At 42.1% G+C, this 17127-nt stretch overlaps 1 protein-coding gene across 2 annotated transcripts in view; it reads left to right on the top strand.

The window, feature by feature from the left end:
- fryl (furry homolog, like) overlaps nt 1–17127 on the top strand; it is a 71626-nt gene that overhangs the window by 35761 nt on the left and 18738 nt on the right. For both annotated transcript variants that reach the window (XM_088005168.1, XM_088005167.1), the window contains 27 exons: nt 476–533; nt 632–723; nt 813–985; nt 1079–1239; nt 1322–1432; nt 2655–2809; nt 2901–3000; nt 3092–3260; nt 4367–4635; nt 4728–4868; nt 4956–5124; nt 5942–6026; nt 6827–6939; nt 7025–7175; nt 7260–7363; nt 7450–7626; nt 8361–8562; nt 9122–9243; nt 9342–9529; nt 9670–9764; nt 10434–11029; nt 11458–11726; nt 11809–11949; nt 15596–15796; nt 15887–16048; nt 16696–16770; nt 16930–17106. In XM_088005168.1, coding sequence (XP_087861294.1) covers nt 476–533; nt 632–723; nt 813–985; nt 1079–1239; nt 1322–1432; nt 2655–2809; nt 2901–3000; nt 3092–3260; nt 4367–4635; nt 4728–4868; nt 4956–5124; nt 5942–6026; nt 6827–6939; nt 7025–7175; nt 7260–7363; nt 7450–7626; nt 8361–8562; nt 9122–9243; nt 9342–9529; nt 9670–9764; nt 10434–11029; nt 11458–11726; nt 11809–11949; nt 15596–15796; nt 15887–16048; nt 16696–16770; nt 16930–17106 — 4456 coding nt within the window. The remainder of the gene's footprint in view (nt 1–475; nt 534–631; nt 724–812; nt 986–1078; nt 1240–1321; nt 1433–2654; nt 2810–2900; nt 3001–3091; nt 3261–4366; nt 4636–4727; nt 4869–4955; nt 5125–5941; nt 6027–6826; nt 6940–7024; nt 7176–7259; nt 7364–7449; nt 7627–8360; nt 8563–9121; nt 9244–9341; nt 9530–9669; nt 9765–10433; nt 11030–11457; nt 11727–11808; nt 11950–15595; nt 15797–15886; nt 16049–16695; nt 16771–16929; nt 17107–17127) is intronic.

Below are 17127 nucleotides of genomic sequence, written 5' to 3'. Positions count from 1 at the left end.
AAATGTTTGTATCACTACATTTCACACAGTAACTGCATTTAATCAATTTATTGATACTCTAATTAAATAAATAGTGGAGAAAATGGTAAAAATAACAATCCTGACAATGTCTAATGATGTTTAAACATCATGAATTCGAATTTATTGTGGCAACTATAAATTAAAATCATTATACTAAGAAATTTATCACGATAAATGATACAATACACACCACTTCTCAAAGTGTTTTCCAAGAGTATGAATGATATTTATATTTCCAGACTGTTTTCCCTTTGCCATCCATTCATCTATCTGCTCACCTCATCGAAGTGAAAATTTGTTTCTATACTTAAAAAAACGGATTAAAATGAACTCTGCATTTTTAAATTTGTAAAGAATTAAAAATGAAAAATTTGTGGATTTCATAGGGTTTTTTTGTTTGTTTGTTTTTATTTTTTTAAAACGTTTATTGACATGCATGTCTTCCATCCTTCAGAGAACTAATAGAGGAGCTAAACCCAATCATAAAAGAAGCTCTGGAAAGAAGACCAGAAGTGAGTGTGGCTCAGTGAGGACTTTAAAAGTATTCAGTCAAACTTTATTTTATTTACGCGACACTTGAATCCAATGAAAACGTTTCCATCATTTACAGAACATGAAGCGACGCAGGCGTCGGGACATCCTCAGGGTCCAGCTGGTCCGGATATTTGAGTTACTCGCTGATGCTGGCGTCATCAGCCACGTGTACGTAAACCCAAGGCGTTGAGACTTCTCCTCTCAGAAAGCCACTGGATGAACTTCGTGATGATTTATTTTTTTCTTTTGGTTTCCAGATCCAGTGGAGGTTTGGACGGGGAGAGCCACTCTCTCAACAGCACGCTGCTCGAGTACGTGGACCTCACCAGGCAGCTGCTGGAGGCTGAAAACGACAAGGACTCTGACACGCTGAAGGACATCCGCTCTCACTTCAGCGCACTTGTGGCCAATATCATACAGAATGTTCCAGGTACGTTTAAGCTGCGCTCTTGACTGTCCGGTGAAATTTAAACAATAAAAAAAAAGTTTCTCCATTTAACATGTTTTTTTGTTTTTTTCCCAGTAAACCAGAGGAGGACCATCTTCCCTCAGCAGTCACTGCGGCACAGTCTCTTCATGCTGTTTAGTCACTGGGCTGGACCCTTCAGCATCATGTTCACTCCTCTGGATCGCTATAGTGACAGAAATATGCAGATCAATCGCCATCAGTACTGTGCGCTGAAGGTAAGCGTTTAGCGATGCCGACGTCGGCTTTAACCTCTCGCGCCATCCGCTCTGAGAGCTAAATTCCCGTTTCATCGTTCAGGCCATGTCTGCCGTGTTGTGTTGCGGACCCGTAGCCGACAACGTCGGCCTGTCGTCTGATGGCTACCTCTACAAGTGGCTGGACAACATTTTGGATTCACAGGACAAGAAGGTGAGCAAAATGTTGCTGCTATTTGTGATGAACTCTAAAATAACCACTGATCCAGCTTTTATGATTTAAATTTAAGAATATTTTTGCAAAAAATTGTGTGGTGCTTTTTTATACATTCAGAAGTCTTACATACTTTCAATATTGGCATGAAGGTCGTTTAAATTTTATGCTTTTAAGATTTTTTTCCCCCTCTAACGGTTATGCTTCCAACTCCCATGGGATTCAAAAGCAGGAACTGGGTGCACAAATTTGCATTTATTATGGATTTTCTCTATCCCAAACATGCTCTACATTATACATTCTGACGCAAAGGCATGTATACTTCACCAGAAATATTTGGTTTTGTAGAAATTTAGAATATTAAATGTGGCTGAATATTTTGGGGATTTTTCTCAGCAGCACTGGTAAATTTGATGGTTTGGTAGCTCAAGGACAGCTTTTAAGCAGGACTTTTAATTGCGTTATGATTCCAAAATCAGGTTTTATTTTTTATGTTTGACATTATTGTTTTGTTGGGACACACATTCTTACTTCACTGACCAAAACTGTCACCGTCTGGCGAAACAAAAAGAGTCCAAGAAATCACAAAAAACAGGGCATCCTTAGAAACCCTTACATCCATGTATCTAAAAATAAGGCCTTAAAAAACTATATATATATATATATATATATATAAAAAACAATTCCCTTCTCACCCTCCGTGGGTGGTCTCTCTTTCATCCTCTGAGCTCGGGTCCTCTACCAGAGGCCTGGGAGCTTGAGGGTTCCTCCAGTATCTTGGCTGTGCCTAGAACTGCACATTTCTGGACTGAGATGTCTGATGTTGTTCCTGGGATCTGTTTGAGCCACTGCTCCAGTTTGGGGGTGACTGCCCCGAGGGCCCCGATGACCACAGGCACCACTGTGGTCTTCACCTTCCAGGCCTTCTCCTGGAAGGTGAAGACCACTGTGGTGCCATCTATCTCTCGACGGAAATGGGCGAGATATATATAGCTAGCAAGCCTTAAATTTTGTCTTGACAGGACTGTTTAATCTCTTATATTCATTTCTCACACAAGACATTCAAAGTTGCGCTCCAGGTTCTTTTTTCTTTTTATTTCCAACTGTTGAAATTTCTGATGTATATTTACAGCACAAACTTTGCTGAATATTTTTAAAGTCTCATTTTATACCTGAAGATGTGGCGTCACTGTTTAAATATTTGGTTTGCGGTCACCTTTAGGTCCACCAGCTGGGTTGCGAGGCCGTGATGTTGCTGCTGGAGCTCAACCCAGACCAGAGCAACCTCATGTTTTGGGCCGTGGACCGATGTTACACCGGCTCACGGCGCGTTGCGGCTGGCTGTTTCAAGGCCATCGCCAACGTCTTTCATAACAGGTACTACTTGCATTAGCAGAATGAACTTCAATTTATTTTTTTTACTGGGTTGTTTGTCCGTCAAGCAACTTGTTTTTTTTCCCCCTTTTAGGGATTATCAGTTTGATACTGTGGTGCTGCTGAACCTGATTCTGTTCAAGGCAGCTGATTCTTCCAGGGAAATCTACGAGGTAGCCATGCAGCTGTTACAGGTCAGTCTGGTCCGTGTTCATTCAATGCTTCTGTTGGGATTTTTCCCTTCAACTTTTGAGACGTTCTCACCGCTGCGTGTGTGTGAAACAGATCCTGGAGCCAAAGCTTTTCCGTTATGCACACAAACTGGAGATCCAGCGGACAGATGGCATCTTGACTCCTCCCTCGCCGCTTCCACACCTGTACTCCGTGTCTTACTACCAGCTTTCTGAGGAGCTTGCGAGAACATATCCGGAGCTCACTCTGCCTATTTTCTCAGGTCAGCTACTTAACAAAATACTGCTGGATGGTTTGTTGTGAGATAAAATGGCTGTGCTGCCATACTAATGGAGGGTTTGTCTGCTTCTTGAGATCCTTGAAAATTATTGAATTTTTATTAGGTGTTTTCAAGGAATGTGGACAGTGCTTGATTTTGGTATAAAGTCTTTAATCGTTTTTGATATTGAAACTGCACAGTTTGGTAATAAAGTGCAATCTAATGCTAGATTAGAAGCCTAAATTTGGAAAACAATATTTACAATTAAACCCTCACTGTCTGAAGTTAAATGTTTCTTTCTTAAGCCTGTTTTTATTTGCTAAATGTCAGGAAACATAGCAAAAACATTTTGTACTTCATTTTTTGCTTTATTTTTGAATATTCCTAATGCCTCAATGAATTATTGATCTTCAGGGTTTCCCTCAGTGTATTATAAGCCTGGCGGGCCACCAGGCTTTACTTGTGCCCCCACCAGGCACAAGTAAAACTGTTTATTTTTTAAAATATTTGCATTTTTTAAGACTTTGTGGTTTGTGTTCAGGTATTAATCTTCTAACCTTTTAATAACACTTTATCAAGTGATATTTTCAAATTTCCTGTCAACTTTAAACATTTTTTTAACTCAAAAACACAATGGACCTTGCAAGTTTTCTGGGGGAAACCTTGGACATGTGTAATTGAAGTAAAGATTGTCTTATTTTTTTTATATGTTGAACAATGTTATTTAAATTGGGGGATTTTTTTTTTTTGTCAAATTTATGTTTCGTTCTGGGATCAGTCCGGTGTATAGGGCGTGTGCGGGAGAGACATTTCAAAACATAGAATTTTGCTGTATTTTAGCTTACCTTGTCCCTGCTGTAGAATAATTTGACAAAAGCATTATTATTAATAACAGTAATAAATGGTATCATACAGTAGTGAATTAAAACTGTCTTTTTTAAGTACATATGTTTGTTTTATTTCCAAAAGTTTGAAAACTTAGCTTGAAAATGCTTGAAAAGTGCTTCGGTTTAACTGTGGGAAAACTGTACAAGCACTTTCATGTGTCATTTCTGGATATTTTTTTTTTAATTATATTTTTGCTGCCATGTGATTGTCCCAAATTGCAGAAGTCAGCCAGCGTATCCAAACAGCACATCCTAGTGGCCGTCAAGTCATGTTGCACTACCTCCTACCGTGGATGAACAACGTGGAGCTGGTGGAATTCAAGCCGACCATAAGGCGACCAGAGGACTGCGGCAGCGGCGAGGAAGAGGAGGATAGCCAAGACCAAGAGATCATGATGGTGAACAGCCGCCGCTGGCTCCGTGGAGAGGGGTGGGGATCCCCTCGTGCAACGACCATGGTGCTAAACAACCTCATGTTTATGACCGCCAAGGTGAGACGACTCACCCAACCCCCCGTCCTGCCCCCACACCCTGCTACGAATCCGACGTGCCGAGAATCCTAATCAATGTCCGTTCTTTGCAGTACGGAGATGAATTTGCTTGGTCAGAAATCGAGAACGTGTGGACGACGTTGGCAGACAGTTGGCCAAAGAACCTCAGAATCATTCTGCACTTCCTCATCAGTATATCCGGGGTCAGCAGTGACCCCAGCCTCTTGCCCTACGTAAGTGGCAACACTTTTTTTTCCTTTCAGGAACCGTGGGAGACATGTGGCATTTGTTTCTAACATTTTTCTAACATGTGTCCTCAGGTGAAACGAGTGGTGGTTTACTTGGGCAGAGATAAAACTATGCAGCTGCTGGAGGAGTTGATGTGGGAACTTCAGCTGACTGAGCCGGTCAGCTCAGCTGTGACCCACATGGACAACCCCCCTTATTACCGCATCACCTCCAGTTACAAGATCCCCTCAGTGACCTCAGGTAATGGACCAATAGAGACACACAAGTTCATTTCTTACATTGGAGATGCACCAATCGGGCCTTAAGCTGATTCTGGATTTGATCATTGTTTCTTAGTTAAGATTCATGCCCCGGACCTAAAGTTTTGGCCGGGTCTAGCCAAAATTGTTTGCTTGATGGCTCGGGATTCTGTGATGCATTTTTTTAAGCAGTGCGCACAGAGAAAACTTTACAAGAATGCTCAACATAAATATGTGTTAATGTGCTTGTTATAGTCTAAATAGTGGAGGAAATAGTTTACCAGTTGAGGGAAGAAAGAAATGAAGGTGCTGAAGTTCATTATACTGTAACAAGCGCAGCACATTGAGCCTGCAGCCCCGCCCCCCCTCTGCTCCTATCAATCACACATCCCAGATGATTTGCCCTTGACTCACCCTGCGGTTACAAGTGATGTGACGGAGCTGGAAGATGTTAAGCAAAATCTAAAAATGGGAGAAGTTAATTATAGGCTAAAAATGAAAGAAGCAAAATCTTAATTAAAATAATATGTCTGGATACTTTGGACTTGGGCCTAAAATACAAGTGAATTAATCAGGTCTTGTTGGATTTTTTAGACCTGCTGCAAACTCAGTGTTTTTCTAAGGACATAAATTTTCTAGTTTGTCAACTGAAAATAATGGTATTCTTAGATTTGAGGCTAAATTAATAGCCATTTTTTCCCCTCTGGAATAATTGGCCAATTCCAATCACTGGTTGATTGATTGGTGCATCTCTAGTTCTATCAACTAAATGCTGTACTTCCAGTGCCAGACGATGTGTTTCTTGCCTTCTCCATCAGGAACAACCTCCAGCAGCAATACCATGGTGCCAGGAAGCGAGGGTCATCAAGACGGCAAGAGCAAAGACCCAAACATGGAAGACAGGTACCAACTTCTGCACAAATTTCCTATTAAAAGCTGTTATGAGTTTTTATTCCTGCATTTGGTCACTCCCTTGGCCTCTTCTTTTTATTTTAAGAGTAGATTAGTTGGTCCTTAAAGCTAAAGTTGACAACTAGTCTTGGGTGGGACCGAGACCAAAGCTGTTCTCTACTGTCCTAAAACAACTCTCAAAAATATTACGGCAGTGTATTTTAGGAAGCTTTAAAATGAAGTCACCATGTGCCAACATCACAACAGCTTAGAACTTTCTAAGATGGCAGATGTGTAAACGTCTATGATGATTTTGAAATCGAAGTTGTTTGAAAAGACGACAGACATCAGCGGAGTTAGATAAGTGTCAAAAAATACACCCCAAACTAACTTTGTCTAGTCTGTGGCGCGATGCCTGGCGAGTATCAGTGTTTCTGATTAAACTAGGCAAAACTGGAGTCCACTAAGCTGTTCTTTTTTGAGAATCTTCAGAATTTCTAATGTGTTTCGAATCACATCTCGACAAGACGCACCTTTCCGCTCCAAGTGTTCGGTTCCCTTAAGATAAAAGTCCACTTTGGCCTTGTCTTCTGTCAAATTAGCTGTCAGCTTCACCCTCCAGGACCAAATAATCTGGAGTTATAGTAAAAGGAAAGGACATTTTACTGCAGATTCTCAACCTTTTAATGCGTTTTATCTTCAAAAATTTAAGAATGCATAAATTCAGAAGAACATCTGAATTTATGACATTTATGCCTGGAGGCTCTATGCAGTCTGAGATTTTAGTTTTACCAGCGCGTCTCCTCCCACAGTTACACACACCTGGATATTTACTCGGGTCTGAACAGCAACCTGAACCGCCAGCACCACCGCCTGGAATCTCGGTACAGCAGCAGCTCTGGTGGCTCCTATGAGGACGAGAAGAGTAAGCAGAGAACAATCCCACACTCCTCCTCAGCATAGTGTAGTTTTAATACGGTGTAAGACCATGCTTACTAATGTGTCTCCAGGTGACTCCATGCCACTTTATGCAAACTGGCGCTTGAAAGTAATGGACCACAACCAGCCGGAGCCTCTCCCGTTCCCCCCGACGGGAGGCTGCTGGGCTCCGTTAGTGGATTACCTACCAGAGACAAACACCCCCACTGTGCCGCTCCACAGGTACCATGTAATACGGTGTTTCACCACAGACGTTCAGCTTTGGTTAAAGCTCACAGTCGTCCTCCGTTTTTTTTTTTTTTTCAGATGCAACATTGCAGTCATCCTGCTGACGGACCTCATAGTAGACCACGGGATCAAAGTGGAGTGGAGCGCATACCTGCACCTTTTGTTACATGCTGTGTTTATAGGTAACGTCCTCCGATGTTTCACGCGTCGTCTCTGCTCACGTACCGGCCTCGTGGCGTCACTTTGTCGTTCTGCTCTCGTCCTCCAGGCTTTGATCACCAGCACCCAGAGGTCTATGAGCACTGCAAGCGGCTGCTGCTTCACCTGCTCGTCGTCCAGTCCGCAAACAGCCAGTCCGTGGCCATGGTGCTGCTGCGGAACAGAGACTACAACGATCCCCGGGTTCTGACGGTGAAGCCAGCGATTCCAGAGCTCAACCTTACAGGTCAGTCCTGCCGCCAGCCAGTGGAAAGCAGGGAAGCAACTAACGGTTATTTCAGCAACCGATGATTGTGTCGATTGTTCGGATGATTAATCGGATAAAACATAAAAAAATAGCTACATTCTTCATTTAACCACTTAAACCTTATTAATGCAATGTTAGAAATGCATTAAGAGATGGAAATATTTTTTTAAAATAAGAAAATAAACATTTATTACCTAAATGTAATAAAAATAGAATTATTTTAGTTTGCACTTGATTATTTGTAGATTTATTGACAATTTTTAGTATGTGTCTAATAGGAGATTTTGTTTCATTTTTAAGTAGAGAGAAGATTTTTTATATTGAGTGCTAAATTTGTACACTTTTTTTAAAATAGTTTTCTCATTTACTGCCATATTCTTTCAGTAAATGGTCCTTTCTTTTGCAGTTAATTAATTGATTCCAATTAGTTGACGATTATTTCAATAATAGATTGATCACGATTAATCTTGATTAATCCGATGAGTCGTTTCAGCCCTAATTAGAAGTAGATATCAAAGTCAATGTTAAACAAAAAGGGGTGTGAACAGATTTTTAACATTTAACCAAAACTTTTATTGTTCCCTTTCGTCACCCCAAACTTAGCCACCGGGTGGCAGCAAAGGTCTTTCCCATATGTGCAAATGTAAACTGTGCCACAAGCAAAGCTACAGCCTGACATCAACCGAGTGTGCTCTTGTTGAATGTTTCCACAGGAATGCAGGAGATTTTGCCAGATTTTCAGCCGTCGCCGATGACAGACTCGGGCCTCAGCACCAGCTCCACATCCTCCAGCATAAGCCTCGGTGCGGGGAGCAGCACTTTGTCCCACCTCTCCCCCACGCTTCTCATCGAGGCCGATATTAACGCCGAACAGGACGACAAGGCCAAGGGTCTCATCGAGTTCATCACGTCAAGGTGAGGAAGATACAGCAGTATAAGTAGATTTTATGTACATTCTCATGATGCAGCTCAGTTTGAGACAGTAGTTGTAGCGACGCCGAGTTTTTTACTTAAGTTTACAATGATTATGCTTTCACGCTTCCAGTGGTGTCTAACAGGAGCCGGTATTTAGGTTCTGCATGGGTTTGAGTTTGGTTTGGCTTCATCTGGGGTTTTTTCTGGTGTGGTGCCTAAGCAATTTAAAATTAATCAAGATAAATTATTAATTGCTTAATTAGAATGAGCTTGATCATTTCTGTTGTGGTGATTAATATTTTTTGTAGGGAAATTTTGTTTAAAGTTTTCATTATCCAATAAATTTTTTGTTTTGTTTTGTTCTTGGTTGTTGTGTTTTATTATTTGATGAAGTAATAAGTGGAGTGTTCTTTTACAGATGTAAAGTTTATTGATCTTTGAGAGGGCAAACTTACATTATTTGCAAATGATCTCAATACAACATTTTTGTTTATCGTCCTGCAAAATTTGCTATCGTGACAGACCTATTGTCTGATCTTTGTTCACTCTCATCCTGCAGAAAGCGAGGTCCACTCTGGAATCACGAAGACGTCTCTCCCAAGAACTCCAACATTAAGAGCGCCGACCAGCTCAGCGTTTTCGTCAGACACGTCGTCACGGTCTTCAAGCAATCCCAGACAGGTCTGAACGGACGTCCTCGACTCCTCTTCTGTCGTTTCCGCCCGTTCTTCTGTCGATTTTGTGTTGTAGTTATCTGCATGTTACGCGCCTCTCTTCAGGTTTCCATCTGGACTCCATGCTGAGCGAAGTAGCTCTGAGAACGGCTCTGTCCTGCTCTTCTCGACACTACGCCGGTCGCTCGTTCCAGATTTTCAGGGCGCTCAAACAGCCTCTGACTCCGGCCACTCTGTCTGACATCCTGTCTCGACTAGTGGAGACTGTAGGAGACCCAGGAGAGGAGGCCCAGGTCAGAATATGGGAACACTGCATCATACTGCTGCTCTGAACAAATTTAATCCATTATTTAAAGACACAGTGTAACTGGTTTTGGAAAAATGTCAAGCTGTCTGATTTGAACTGACTAAATATATGTTCATATTTTTCCAGGGTTTTGTCATTGAGCTCCTCCTGACATTAGAGTCAAGCATCGACACTTTAGCAGATATTATCAAAAACTACGACCTCCTGTCTGCCTTAGCACAGTAAGTCTTCTCACAAGTTCCTTTCTTACTTTGTCATTATTTTCTACTGCACAATTAGACAAAATCTGTTGGAGGGCCAATATTGGATAAAATTGGCTTTTTTTTTTTTTTAGCTGTCCATCATGTTATGTTATTCCCTCATCAAAATCACACCTGGAGTGTCGCTTTGATTCTTTCATGTATGTTTGAGAAATCCCTTAATCTCCCACGGCAACCATTCAGCTGTGCAAAACGCCTGGTTAGACCTGGCGCCGCCTTCGAAACGCAGCTCCTGCTCAGAGCTGCAGTTTCCAAGCTTCTGCCTCACAGAGCAGCCTGGCCACCTGACTCTCACTCAGCTCCTTCAGACTAGCCAGCAGCAATTAGCAAACATCTGGTTGAATTGCACATCTACTGAGATCTTTATACCTCCTACTTCTCAGTGAAGCACTGGTAAAAAATAAATAAAAAGGCAGAGTTTCTTAAAGAGACATGCCCAATTTCAAGAAGTTAAATAATGAAGTAAAATTTATTTTAAGTTATATTTAATATATATATATATACATATATATATGTAGCATTTTTACCACAACTGAAGGTGACATAGTTGATTGTTCTGTAAAATGGTACTATGAGACTGGAAAACGCAAAACCCTGCTCCTTTAAAAGGCCGTACTGTTCTCTTTCTAGAAGCTCTGCCCGCGACCAGTCGTTGGGAGCAAAGTTAGCCGCCAACAGGAAAAGCACGGGCCAGCTCAACCTCAACAGCGGCGGCCTGTTGCATTACGTCCACACTCGGAGCAACTCGCTTCGCGCCAGCATCATCGGCGAGCGGAAAGCGGACAGACGTCGAAGCAACACGCTGGACGTAGCGGACAGACTCAGCGACAACCCCTCCAACCTGCTGCGCACAAAGAGCCTGACGTCGCTGGGCGGGGGCGGCAGCCCGGGAGGCGAAGCCGTCCCGCCGGTGGACCCCTCCAACCTGATGGCCACCGTCTTCTGGATCGCCGCCTCCCTGCTCGAGTCCGACTACGAGTTCGAGTACCTGCTGGCACTGCGGCTGCTCAACAAGCTGCTGGGCCAGCTGCCTCTGGAGCGGGCGGACAGCCGAGAGCGACTGGAGAACGTCCAGGGGAAGCTCAAGTGGTACAACTTCCCAGGGCTGCTGCAGCTCTTCCTCAAAGGCTTCACCTCCACTTCGACGCAGGAGCTCACCATCCACCTGCTCAGCAAGCTCATCAGCGTCTCCAGGCACACGCTGGTCGATCCTTCACAGGTAGCAGGTAGGTCTGAGTGGTTTCATCTTAATCTCTGAGTGGTGGGGCCATGAATAAGGACACTCTGTTTTTGTTTGCTGTACTATTGTTACCACTTATTTTGACAGCAATCCTCTGATCATAGAGCTTTTCAAGTCCCTTCATGTTGGACAAACATTTCACAAGCGAGTTGGAGCTGTAATCACCTGCATGCACTGCTTTTTGTTGGTCTATCACTTAAATCAGCGGTGTGAAACCCACTTGACCTATTGATTCGATTCATAAAATAATATTTAAGCACACAGCTGTTACCTGGAAGGTTTGTCTGCAGGCCTTGAGTTTGACAAGTGGCTGTACTGTGACAATCTGTTTAACATTTCAAGGGCTCTGAATGCGTTTGTAAGGCGACGTATGCGACCGTCCTCTAACCATTTTCCTCCTCGGATGGATCCCAGGTTTCCCTCTGAACATCCTGTGCCTGCTGCCTCACCTCATTCAGCACTTCGACAGCCCCACTCCCTTCTGTAAGGAGACGGCGGATAAGATCGCCAAGGTGTGTGCGGAGGAGAAGTCGGCCACGCTCTCCAACCTGGCCCACATGATGAGCCTGTACAGCACACACAGCTATTCCCGCGACTGCACCAACTGGATCAACGTGGTCTGTCGCTACGTCCACGACGCCTTCGCAGAGAGGACCTTAAACCTGGTCACTTACCTGGCAGAGGTACGAGAGATGAACATCAGACTTCTTTGTGTTAGTTCTGAATGGTAGACATGAGCTTTAACGATGAATGTTTGCATCTCAGCTGTTGGAGAAGGGCCTACCCAGCATGCAGCAGTCCTTGCTGCAAATCATCTACAGCCTCTTGAGTCACATTGATCTCTCAGCAGCTCCTGTCAAACAGTTCAACCTTGACATCATGAAGATCATTGGCAAATATGTTCAGGTGAGTAAGTAACTTTGGAAACTTTGTCATCAATGGTTAGCTTTTTTTTTCTTTTTGTCCTCAACAGTCAGTTATGCTGCTATGAGTTGAGATAGTCTAAATTTTTCATTTTGAGTTTTTGGAAAGATTCCACACACTGTTTTTAGCCAGTCCCATTTTTTTAAACATTTCAAATATTGCTTTCTGGCTTTTTCCTATTACAAATTTTTACTACGAGGGGAAGATTGCATTGTGTGTGAGACCAGTTTCTCTAAAACAGCTTTACTGTTTAAAAACAAAAATGACAACTTTGTTGACATGTCACTGTTTTCATGACTGTTATTAGTAAAACCTTAGTCTGAGTGTTGATTCTTTTCATAAAAAATGTTACCAAATTGTCCAAATTGTGCACACCTCATAACAGACAGGTTGAACTCTTAAGAGTAAAAAAGGCAGCTTTCTTGTAACTCATTTAGCCTTCCTGTTACCCGCTGAGAGTATTGAGCTTTGCTGCAATCTAACTCGAAAAGTAACTTTCTTTTACTCTAGAAAGTAAAAGTTCTTTTACTTTCTAGAGTAAAAGAACTACCTCCCATCTTTTTTATGACATATCTACAAAAATCTGTTTTACTAAAAAACTGACATTTTTTTCCTTTCTTTAAGTTTTCAAAAAAAAAAAAGGAAGATAAAAATATTTTTTCCTGTAAGGTGATGATATTTGTGGAAAATTATTTTTAAAAAACATTTTCAAACTATTGACAAAAAAATTTGATAAAATATATGGTACTGGTCAGTGTTGTGTTCAAGACCACCTAACCCGAGACCAAGACAAGACCAAGACCAGAGTGTATCGAGACCGAGACAAGACCAAGACTTTTAGGGTCCGAGACCAAGTCAAGACCAAGACCGAGGGAAGTCGAGACCGAGTCAAGACCAAGACCAGCAGCCGTGCTACATGACACAATAAAATGTAAAATATGATCGAAATTGCTTCTCAGAATAATCTGAAAGATCCATATTCCCATAAAAACACCTAGATATTAAATACTTAATACATTTTACCAATATTAAATATTCCATTTCTGTGTTACAATGTGTGATGGTCTCGTGCCATCCCTAAAAACATAACACCCTGGGAATTTGTCCATATTGCTCATATAAGAAACCACCACTGTTGCACCATTAAACATAGCAATTGAGGCAATGCCCTGATGGTAAATAACACTCAACTATGAACACTGACCAAGGAGCAACAAGCAAGAAGTAACCAAGCAGAAGGCGCTCATCGTGACTGTTTTCACTCTCTATCCCAGTACATGAAGCCAGGTAGTCTGACATGGCAGACATTACAGTTGCCACTTTGAACAAAATCAAAGAGCAATGTGCATGCTCTGCGTGCTCTTTCGTTCTTGTGTTTTAGTTATTTGTTAATTTAAATATCAACGTACATAATTAAATAATGATGCAGTGTACACAGAGCATTACTAGAACAAAGAACGGGTGTTCTGTCAGGTCAGATCGTCATACGCTTAACACGAACTCACGGTGTTCTGTCAGATCAGCATACGTTGTCAGATAGTCGTACGCTTAGCTCAGACATGCATACGCTGTCATTAACATATGATTTTATTTAATCAGCAACATAGAATCATGACGTAGATCATCATACACTTGGTTATTAACAGTTGTATGGCATCCAGCTGCAGCCAGACCTAGTTTAAATACACTATGAAACCACGACAACGCATGTATATCTATCTAGTTATCATTTTATGTCATATTATAAACAATTTAATGACTTATTTTCGTCATAACTTGTTGCATATGCTGAACTGACAACTCCACTGACGGTCGGACTTCTTAAGGCGCATGCGCTGGCATGGTACTCACTGCATGTATGCTAGGAACATAGAATCATGACGTAGATCTGTTATTAACAGTTGTATGGCATCCTGACTTAGCGGTTAAGTGAGTTTTACACGGGCGTGTGTTGTAGCTGACTCCAGCTGCAGCCAGACCTGCTTTAAATACACTTTGCAACCATGACAACACATGTATATCTATATAGTTATCATTGAAAACAATTTAATGACTTATTTTCGTCATAACTTGCGGCATATGGTGAACTGACAACTCCTCTGACGGTCGAACATGCGCAAGCATGGTACTCACTGCACGTATGCTATTCTGACAGTGTATGGTAATCTGATAGAACAACGGCTCTCAGTGAGTGACACTTCAGTCCTATCTGTCACATCACTATATTCCAGACTTTTGGACATAGCGTTGTCCTATATATGCGACAAGTCAGTCTACACCTCCGCACAATAATTCAGGCAGTGAGTGACTTTTTTTCATCACAAATTCTTATGTGTCTCTGTACAGCTAGCTTTGCTAACATCACGTTAACGTAGCTTACCTTCTTTGAGCTACTTTTCTAAGTGACGAAAATAGTTAGACGTTGTCCCCACCGTCTGTGAAAGCGAAGCGCTGCTGAGTTAGCTGTGGCCATCGGATTTCTTACTATTTATGCAGCGCTATTATATTACTGACGATTAGACAAACATTTTCTGCCGCTGAGAGAAAACCACTGCGCATGTCCTGGAGCGCCGCGTGCGAGTGGAAGGTGGGGAGGGGGAGGAGGGAGGAGGGAGTAGCGCCGCGCGCGAATGAAAGGTGGGGAGGGGTGGGGGAGGGGGAGAAACACGTAGTTGCTTCGATTTTAATTGGTGCGTTTTGCATCCACTGAAAACAAAGATGTTAACAAATAAACTGGACAGTATGCTGCACGTTTAGTGATATTTTCACAGCTGCGGTCTCGACTGGTCTTGAAATAAAATGCCGAGTCCTCAGAGCCCGAGACCGAGACAAGACCGAGACCAAATGCTGTCGAGTCCGAGACAAGACCGAGACCATCAGAAAACGGTCTTAAGACCGGACTCGAGACCAAGACCGATCTCGAGTACCACAACACTGGTACTGGTACTTAATATCAATGTTGTGGAAATTCAACGCATCTATTCCATGTAAAACTCTTTAGCATTTGCATTTGTTATTTGTATTTTACAAAGTAAGTTTTAGTTTATTTGCTGCTCTGGCTTTGCTGTTCTTTCAGCAAATGGCCATTTTTTAAATGACATTGCGATTCAAACGCACGGTGTTGTGTGTGTGTGTGAAAGTAAACTGGACTGATCTATAAACAGTAGAGTAATTAACTTAGAAACGCCTCATCTCTCAGGGTTACAGAGTGTAGCGCGTTTTTATGGCCGCCTTTTACCGACCGTCTCCGGGGAACCATACGGCTCCATATCATCCGTGCATCTGACAGCTGCACTGCCATTATTGTCTCAAACAAAGTTCTGAAAATGATTTAATATGGGTTTGTGTTTCCAGAAGGCTTGTGGGTATTTTAGCATGCCTTCACATCTGCCTCCTTAAAGGGTTTTTCTGGGTTGGTCATAGATCGTGCGGCATGCAAATGATGTCGTACTGTATTTCTGTTGCAGCATAAGTCAGGTAATGTTTTACCTGACTTATGTCAGGTAAAACAAAATATGACTTCATGCATATTTTTCCTTCAGAGGAAAAATATGCATGAATCACAAGAAAGGCTTTTACGGTTTGTTTTCTCACTACATCACGATAACGCCGTCTGCTTTTGCTACAGAGCCCGCACTGGAAAGAAGCCCAAAACATCCTGAAGATGGTCGTGTCTCGATCTGCCAGTCTGGTGGTTCCAGACGATGTGCAGCGTTCGTACAGTTCAGAGTCCTGTGGGTCACCAGAAATCGCCTTCACTCGCATATTCAACAACTCATCCAAGGAGCTGCCTGGAAAGACCCTGGACTTCCATTTTGACATCTCAGAGGTCGGACCTGCTGTTTTTAACTAACTTGCCTCCAAGACCCCCCACGTTCTTAGCACTTTGTTGCTGAAACTTATTGTCTTGGCTCTCTAGACACCAATTATAGGCCACAAATATGGTGACCAGCGTACCGCTGCAGGGCGAAACGGAAAGGCGCAGGTGATCGCCGTGACGAGGAGCACCTCGTCAACGTCATCTGGCTCCAACTCCAACGGTCTGGTGCAAGTGAGCTGGAAGAGGCCTCAGCTGTCGCAGGTACTTTCTTTCAATGGATACACATTACAAGAACAAACCATTCTGTGAGACAATAATCTGTAAAAAAAAAAAAAAAAAAAAAAATATATATATATATATATATAGATAGACAAGATGATTAATGAACTGACCTTTTCATAGGACATCCTACTCTCCAGTATTCACTGTTAGCTCGGTTAGCATTAAATGCTTTGAACTGGGTCTGCAACTAGCCATTATTTTAACACATTTGTGGCTCATTCAGTGGATTATTCATTTCACCTCTTAAGTTTATTTTATACAATATTAGAAATACATTTAAAAATGCAAATAGACAATCCAATTCCTTTTTTTAAATCGGAAAATAAATATGTCATTGCATATTGGATTTGTACAGCTTTGATTTAATTTTTACTCTTAAGATGGTGACCTTTTTTCAAGTCTGTATTCCCCAGTTAATGATTAATCAATAACTAAATTGGATGATGATTATCTCAATAAATAATCTGATTAATCGTTTTATCCCTACATCAAACTACAGTCTTTGTTTATATTCCCTGGAAGATGGCAACCTTCACCTTAACTCTGAGATTTCTGTGACCAGGATGAAGTCATGGAGAGCTTATTAAGTTTATTGTTTTCTAATCTTTCATGTGTTTCTATTACAGAGAAGAACCAGAGAAAGGCTGATGAATGTCTTGTCTCTATGTGGTCCGGAGTCCGGCATTCCCAAAAATCCATCTGTAAGACTCCTCTCCTACTCTGTGAACTCAAAGTCTCTTATAAATCCTGCTGATGTAACCTGCTGCTCGGTCACTTTGATGGAAATTAACTTTTTAAAAAAAATTATTTTAAGCGTGTAGAAATTTTGTATTGACAACAAAAACCTTTTATTCTCGCAGGTGGTTTTCTCATCCAATGAGGATCTGGACTCTGCGGACCAGCAGACCAGCCTCATCCCCACAGTGGAGGAGGTGGTCCGAGAGGAGGAGATTCAGGGCGAAGACACGGGCAGCGAGCAGCAGTTTGGCGTCTTTAAGGACTTTGACTTCCTGGACGTGGAGCTGGAGGATGCCGAGGTGGGTTTACGTTCAGAGCGT

The sequence above is a fragment of the Poecilia mexicana genome, unplaced genomic scaffold (genome assembly GCF_051168715.1).
Source record: "Poecilia mexicana isolate PSO_F unplaced genomic scaffold, ASM5116871v1 scaffold_4, whole genome shotgun sequence".
Lineage (NCBI taxonomy): Eukaryota > Metazoa > Chordata > Actinopteri > Cyprinodontiformes > Poeciliidae > Poecilia > Poecilia mexicana.
This window is presented reverse-complemented; position numbering and strand designations above follow the sequence as displayed.